This window comes from Streptopelia decaocto, assembly GCF_964273445.1.
Source record: "Streptopelia decaocto genome assembly, chromosome: 3".
NCBI lineage: Eukaryota > Metazoa > Chordata > Aves > Columbiformes > Columbidae > Streptopelia > Streptopelia decaocto.
This window is the reverse complement of record NC_138656.1, coordinates 114247019-114255630: the sequence shown is the minus strand read 5'-3', so window position 1 is coordinate 114255630 and position 8612 is coordinate 114247019. Positions and strand designations below refer to the sequence as shown.

Genomic DNA, 8612 nt, shown 5'->3' with positions numbered 1-8612 from the left:
CTAGAGTTGGACCAAGGGTTGGACTCTATGATCTCTGAGGTCTTTTCCAACCCAGTCGATTCTGTGATTCTGTGATTCTGTAAGAAGAGGTATGGAAAGCTTAGTATTTATAAACAACTGTTCTAAAAAGGATGGATATTGCACAATGTCTTCAAGATGCAAATCAAGGTCAGTAAATACTTCCCAACTAGAGACATGCATCTGAGCCATAACCCGACATTAAAACATCCAAATCTTACTAAACTATTTAGATTTCAGTTTTGCAGCTCGTCCTTGAATATCTTGGAACCAACCAATAACCTTGATCTAGCTACACCTGAAATTTAGATCTGGATTCAAACTTTGGAAGCTTTATCTATCTAGAAAGTTTGTCTTTCTCTAAAACCTGTTGCTTGCAAAAGGTCCCTCAAATAATCAAGAGCTTTGACCACTCCTAAAACACAGAGGTCATTTTTGGCAAATGATAATGGCAAAGTACAGAAAGTACAGAGAATATGCGGCACTGCATTCCTTGGAAACAGAAGCAGCTAATGAACATTAGAACTGGCGTTCAAATGGCTTTTTGTGCTGCAGGTGAATTTTCTCTGACTCTCCCTAACCATGAAACAGTAGGAGGAGGTGAGACGTGTCACATAACAGAGAATCAACTTCTTGCAGAGAGCTTTTTAGTAAAACGTATGTACACACCCTCATCAGCAGACTCTGCACATTGAGACTGAGATAAACAGCCACAAATAGACATGTATACACATTTTGGAAGGCAAACAGCTTTCAGACATCTTATAAAGGTACCCACAAGTAATACAAAGTAGACATAAACACTCCATGTAGTGACATCTTTACATAGTGTCCTCATGGGTACTATATATTCAGGAAGACATTGCTCATGTAGGTGATGATATACCATATTCCAGAGTTTAGAAAGCAAGCCCTTTTAACATACTGAAGGGGAGATGGGCATGGCAAGCTCCAGCGCAGAACTAGGCCAAGAGCAAACTGAAATGGCTAGATCTGTTTTCATCCCTCCTCTTGGGCTACTAAGCTGTATAGTTTACAAAGCAGAGAAAGTCATTCATAGTTCTTTACAGTACAATTTCTAGTGTCACATAGTAACTGTGGATTTACTGCACTCTTCTGTGAAATTTCAACTGCCATAACAAAGCTTTATGTTGCAGACGATCAACACTCAAGTATAATCATAATAAAGACATTTCACCTTTCCCTCCCCTTCCCACAGGGGACTGATATGTCTTTTTAGAACCAGGGGTTGATTCAGCCCCCTGCAAACATTAACAAGATATTTTTTTCTGTGTGTGGCAAATATTTGACTGACATTTTGCTTAAAGAAGGGGAAAATCCCACTTTCTGCAGCATATTGCAGGGACCAGCAAACATATCCCTTTGTCCACTGGACTCAATATAATGATAATACAGTGCGGGTGCTCCAGAGCTCATTCAGCAGCTCCATGATCACATTATGCCTATGATATGCAATCCATCATTATGTTTAAAGCATCGGTTTGATTAATATTCAGTATTTAATGTCAACACTGAGAAATTAGAATTCGAAAGTGTTACACTGCAGGAACTGCAAATATTGCTGCAGTGGTAATGGTCTGGGTTAGTTTTGTGAGATCTGTTAGTTCAAGGGGAATTTTGTAATTCAGAAATATCCAAACATGTGTATGGTATTGAGTACCAGCTGTGACCTCTTGGCATAAAGGTCAGGTGTCACATTTAAAGAAACAAAACATTACATTTCCAAATGGTTATGCTTATTTCTTCTCTTATATAAACAGTACCTCTATCCCTTAGCAGTATAGCTTTGCCATCCATACTCACAATAACACTCTAACTGTGGTGTTACAGTTACACATGGCATACTAGAATTGGGAAGTACTTTGGCTTAGTTTGTTTTAAACATTTACTTCCCAAGTGCATAGGTTTTATCTTAACCAACTTGCTCAAAAAAAATAAGGAAAATATATCATGGCATTTTTTCGTCTCTTGGTCTTGTTCCCTTTTCTCATTTGAATTTTTTTTTTTTTTCTTTTCTGCGGACAATTTTATCAAACAAATCTGCCCTTTTCCCTACTGTTTACTCTTTTTTTCACCTTCGCTTCAGTCCTACATACAACAGATCAAACAATTACCATTAGAGCTACAGGCTGAGATTCAGGAGCACTTAATGGTCAACAGACTCTTCCCTGGTGGAGAATGAGGATTCAAAGGAAACAATTGAGATTATTTTTACTTTCATTATTTCTGTTAAAAAAAAGTTTGCACCTTGATGTGTCATGAATACCCCTTCTTGATCTTCCTTTGCCTTGTCAGACCTGGCCAGCACAAGCAGCTGAGATCTTTGCTCTAGTTTCCCTGCATCTCTGTGCAACACTTTTTTAAAAAGAGAATAAACTATTATTATTTCTAAGCCTTTCAGACTGCTGTAACGTGATCAGGATTCTCCTGAATCTCTATGCATTCGATCTCTTCTCGTTCCTTCCTTTTGGCCCGTTTCTTTTTCTTGTGGTGCTTTTTGGAAGGTGGGAAAAAGGTTAGAAAGACAGGCAAAATAACAAAACAGTGCAGAAGTGTGCAACTGCCGGCAAGCAGCAAGCATTTGAACAGTGTGAAGGTCAAGTTTGAAGGCACAAAGAGAAGGGGGACCAACCCAATAAGAAAAGAGGAAACGTTCTGCAAAATGGCTGTCCCATGCTCTTCAAGGGAGTTCTTTATACACTGAGTTCGGGTGTGCTCAGTAGCTAGTACAAATGTATAAAGCAGGGGTGCACAGTGATCTATGGCAAAATTCAAAGTGTAGATAAGGCACAGTATAGAAATGCAATCCATGTCTACATTCCATAAGGTCATCAAGCCAAGGACACCCAGCTCTATCGAGGTGACACTGAGAATTAACCAGAAATTTCCCAGAGGATGGATAACCAGGAAAAAGGTCAGTATTAACACCAGGAGGATGCCGAAACCAGAAATCAAGACAGGCATAGTTACTGATAAACCATAGTGGTCCATGAAAACAAAGGTAGGATTGAACACAATGAACTTGATGCTCTGGATAAGAGAGAGTGGCCTCAGCTTCTCCAACAATTCTACTGCCTCTCTCTGTGTGTTTTCACTAGTCCTGGCCACCAGGTACAAACGAGAAGCAATTATGTTGTTCTCATCTCCAGCTTTGGAGAAAATAATGTCATTTTTGAAGTGCTGGAATTCTGGCTTTTTTAAAAAGGAGCTCTGGAGGATGCTGATAAAATCACTTTTGTTGGTTGCACTGATGTTAACAACTCGAAGATACTGGTAATACTGTTCAATCCAGGACACTGTGTTGAACCCCTGGCTTAGTGTTTTTAGGTCTTCTTGCACAGTGCCATTCCAGTACTCCAGAGGTTCATAAATGTAGAAACCTATCACTGGGCTGTAGTTACTGAAATACTTTTGCTGTATGAGGGCATAGGAGACGCTTGGAGATTCACTGGCAAGGAGGTTGATAATGTTGGCTCCATCATTAATCTGTAAGCACCCCATAAAGGAGAAAGAGGCATAGATGAGATACAGTATCACCACAAACGGCTTGACGTAGATGTTGGTAATCCACTCATTGTAATGCTCTCGGAGGAAATGCTGGATAAAGTGATGCTGGTATGGGTTGGTCTCATGATGAGAAGTATGCCGATGGCCATCATTCATCATGGTCTGGAACCACACAGGTTTCCGGTCCAGGTATTCTGCTGAAGGGATTTTACAGCAGAAGATGCTGTGATAACGGTTCTGCTCCAACTGGCCAGCAAAGACCAGGCAGGAGCCAAAGAAGGAGAAGATATAGAAGTAATTCAAAAGGATGGAGACACACATGTTCTGGCAAAAAACTTTTACAGCTTCAATGTTAGTGAAAGGGCTTGCCCCCATACCGAAGGCTATGAAATACAAGGAGCTTGTCATTGTATAGGAGACCATGACATCTGAGTAGGCATCTGCTACTCTGTCTTTGAATGGCAGATTCTCTCTCGTTCGACGCCATCCTGAAAGAAGTTCAAACACTCCTTTGGTTCCATGACCTGAAATGAGAAAACAAATTATATACATGTCCATATATAAAGTGGGTCCCATCATCCTCCAGGTTTTTCTTCCTGTAGCAGGCAAAACATTTTGGCAGCTAAGTTTAGTTATAATCTTGTCACTAGTTAAACAAACGCAAAATTGTGAACTGCCTGTCTAAAGCTAGATACCTGAATTTATATGCAGATGCTTAAATTAACAGCACAATATTCTGAGACTCTCCATGCTCAGTAATGAAATGGTAAAACACCTACTAACTTACACTCATTGATTGTAATGGACGTTGAATTAGTTCCCAAATGGACAGCCTATATAAGACAAAGGAGAACAGTAAGTTTAGTTCAAGTCTGCGGTTCATTCTTGAAATTCCTTGTGGCATCCACTACACCTTTCAATGCTTAAGGTATTTTGTGTGAAACACTAATGCAACTAAAAACATTTTCTTCCAGAGAGTATAAATTAAAGTCATTATTTGAGAAATGAGGAGGTGCGACCAAGAAATGGGCACCTTGGTTCTTCATGCTGGACAAAGGAAAAAAATATACTCCCATTAAGTACAAACAGCCAGTATAATTTCTATGATGGTTGTCTACCTACTGAATGAAATTGGAACTTCTCAGTGGCAGTGCACAAATTTCCACACTGACATGCTGGTGATAATGAAAGAGAGTACAGTACTGGCTAAATCACCGGTCCACATCAATTTTCTAGAAAAGTTATGGGTTTTTTTCATTATTATGTCTCCCTGTCTTTTTCTCTGTCCTATCCAGATCTCCTTTTAGGAAGGAATTCTTTGAACTTACACGAGAGGACATTTAGAAAAGAGCCAGATGTGATCAGTGCTCCATGACAGGTTCTTACTTTGTGTTCCATCCTGAGAAACATGTTTGGGTTATGATTTTTTAACAAATCAAAGTCTAATACAAACCTACTTTCATTTTACTCATTATAGTCACAGTCTGGGAAGTCTACAACTATTAAACTTTGGGACAGAATGATAAAGTTGAAACTAAACTCACTGGAAAAAGTAGTAAAAGTTACTCATTATATATATTTGTATAATTTATATGTTGAGAATATTTATACACACATTAGAATAGACTTTATAGTTCTTTTTTAGTTTATAGATCTTCTATTTGCCATTAGAGATTTTCAGTTTGAGGGGAAATATGAAAACTAACATTAAAAACACAGCCAAAAGGGTTTGGATTTGAAATAAAAATTTTGGTCAAAAATTAAAACCACAGATTTAGACTTGAATGAGAAAATGGAAGGTTTTCCGCACTTTGAATCAAACCCTGACGAAATTCTGCACAGTGTAAGGAAACACACTACTCAGCAGAGAAAGAAGTAGAAGCAGACTGCAGATGCTTGTGCTTCTGTTTGTGTGCCTTTGCTCTGCAGTAGGAGAATTGTATGCAACAAAACATGCACAAAGGTAATTTTCTTGTCATAAAACCAGAAATACGACAACAGGAGATTTGCAAATAATGAAGTGTGTAATACTGAAAAAAATGTCTTTTGAGTTTGTCTTTTGATTTAAATTGTTTGGATTCATATAGCTGCTTATGTTGCCCAAAGCGGACTCCTGGCAGCCATTCTAGACTAGGAAAATTACAGCATAAACTGTCAAGTTCTGTGAATGTTACCTGTTTTACTGCAAATCAGTGTCCCCAGTGAAAGATAAACATACAGTATTACAGAAGTCTTGCAGTTAGCAAAGAGTCTGTGTGGAAATGCTGCTCAGTTATGAATCAGCATCTTGGCTCAGGAGGGACCTTGAATTCCCTGGTAAGTTTAGGGTAGGTCTGTTCAAATTCTCAAGGCACGTCTGTCTCGCATGCTGTCAATTTTGGACCATTAGGCAGAAAGAACTGGCTCCTTGGACTGAGAAAAGCTGCAGAATCCAGTGACTTGGATGAAATTTTATATTATGCCTAAAGCAAGTGTGCAAATACCCTGCAGGGTGTGGATGAGGCTGGCTGGTCACCACTTACAGTGCCCACCTCCTGGCATGGCTTAATTTAATGTTATAGGAACTGTGTTCCATTCTCTTTTAGGGACTGTAGAGTATGAAGATCTGCCTCAGATATCTGTGCTCACTCCCTCTCCATTTACCGATTGATTTTGGATAGTTCTTTTCCAGACGTTTCTGACAAAGGTCCCTTTGATGTTTGATTTTGCCACTTAAAACTTTTTCGTATCTTATATGGCAATAACACCCCTCTTTCCAAGGCAACTCCTGTGCCTTCTCTTTCAGCTTTAGGCACCCCTCTTCTTTCTCTCTCTCCCTCTCTTTGTTTTCTTCTCTTATGAGGAAGGCTGAGGCGATGAGTGCAGGATTTCTGCTCTCCCTGCTGGTGTCATTCTTCCCATCTCCCCACCGCATCAAGACTTTTCCACTGAGAACAGAGTGATCTCACTGAGTGGAGATACTGTTCTTAAATCTCATTTTCCTCTCTACCTCCCCACTCTCCCAGTATAATTTCATTACTTTCTGAATGAAAGAAGAACTGGCTTTTATTTGTTTCAGACTCCCAGCCAGTATAACTTTATGGGTGAATTAAGCAAAAAGTAAACGCCTTGGTCGATAAGCAGAGTCTTTAATAAAACCTGTTCTTTGTCCCTGGGATTTCCCATCTGAACAATCTCAGCATCCCTCACCCTTATGTCACATCTCCTTGACCACATGTCCACAGCTGGGTCTGTGCTCCCTATTTGTCTATCCAAGATTTATATGGTAATTTACCATCTGGATGTTACCAACTATATATAAAACAGGTGAGTCCTGCCCTTTACCTCCTCCAGGAGATACTAACCTGGAATTTTTCCCCTTTCTAAGCATCAATTTCCACAAAGCTTCCAGGACTGCAGTAGTATCTGAGATTTCTATCCCTCTTCTAGATGTGACTGAAATGGGTCCATTATTTTCAGACTGTTATATGTGCAAAAGTATGAGGAGAATAAATGTGGTAGGCTCTTGTTAGGAATCAAAACAAAAAGTGACTGGCAAAATCAAAGGAAAAATAAAAGATTTTGAAAATGTTAAAACAGATAGTGTGGATCATTGTAATATTTAAAAATTGGAAATTTAGCAAAAGCAGTCCTTTCGCAGAAATGGCTTAATTTATGATGGACTGACACTTTTCAAAGAAGCCCTAGGTGAATCAATGCTCCACCAATTCTATCAATAGTTTACAGTAATATTAACTTTTCTCTGCTTATTCTAAAGTCTCATTTATGCGCCCACCTTAAAGGGTATGTTCTCAACTGTGTTTTTATTATGGTTTTATTGTTATTAATCTATAAATTTTAGTGTATCACATTCTCAGTGACTACTATATGAGTGCATTTAATCTTAGGGTAGGTACATAAAGGTGATAGAAAGGGGTTTTATTGTGAAACATATATGCATGCAAAGACTACCCAAGAGCATATACTGATGTGTATATACTAAATTGTGTTAATACTGAAAATTAAAATACTGTAATTAAAGTCTAGACTGTTTTTCTAATAGAACAGGTAGTATCTTAAGGAAATAAAATATTGATATTTATAACATCTTTAAGTCTGAAAACTGGCACTAATTTTTTTATGAACAGAAATGTAAAACTTCAGCACTATCTCACAAATATAGGAACTGGGGAATACAATGTGGTAATTCCCTTGCTGCCACAGGAAGAAATCTTTCCCTGACTGGTTTTGCTACATCGTTATTCTTATACCAAATTTTCCAGTCTGCCTCTGTTGTTCTTCCCACATAAGCAGGTCCATTCCCCTTTACCACCAAGGACACAAATCCATTTTTTTTCAGGATTGGACAGAAAGCAATATTTTGCTGTCCTTTCTGATGAGTCAGACACCACAGTCACTCTGTAAATTCTGTTCCTTCAGCTTCATCACTAATGTCACTGACAACACTGACAGTGGAGTTAAGTTCACTGAGCAGTTCTAGGAAGGTTCACAGGGTCTTTCGCTCTGGGTCAAAACTGCCAAGTTTCTCTGGCACTAACATGACATGAACGAAGTACAGCAATATTTTATTTGTCAGACAAGCAATGGCCTATGACTACTTAAGAAGAAAGAAGACAAGATAATTTTTTATTCCATTACTTATGAAGTTAGGAGAGCAAATGAGGGTGGCTGCAGAGCAGACTGAAATTTAGAATGTTTTTTCTCTCCCTTAATTTTCAAAACAAAAGTTTAATTGTGAGCAGATATTTAAAATAAGTTTGATAAGGATAGGGATAAAAGTGTGAAGAGTGAAATAACAGATTAAAGACCACTTGATTCCATTAAATTTACTCAGGTTGGAAGAACCTGGAGAAATGAATCAATTAAAAGCTGAAGCAAAGTAACCTCTGAATTATTATTCTAACTATTAGAACCTCAGAGAATGAATAGAGATGAGGTGGTCCAAGAAGAACGGAAAGGACAAACAAAGTATCTATTTTCAAAAAGGAAAAAGAAGACCTGTAGAACTTAATGTCCATCAGCTTAGTTCCTATCTCAAAAGAAAATAGTATAAGCAATTGCATACC

General features: G+C 38.4%; 1 protein-coding gene across 2 annotated transcripts in view; it reads right to left on the bottom strand.

Annotated features, from left to right (window-relative positions):
* Nucleotides 1–2436: 2436 nt before the first annotated feature.
* The window catches only part of PTCHD4 (patched domain containing 4), a gene marked incomplete at both ends in the record, with an annotated part of 87971 nt that continues 81795 nt past the window's right edge, over nt 2437–8612 (bottom strand). For both annotated transcript variants that reach the window (XM_082048183.1, XM_082048184.1), the window contains one exon: nt 2437–4070. In XM_082048183.1, the coding sequence (XP_081904309.1) occupies nt 2437–4070 (1634 nt within the window). The remainder of the gene's footprint in view (nt 4071–8612) is intronic.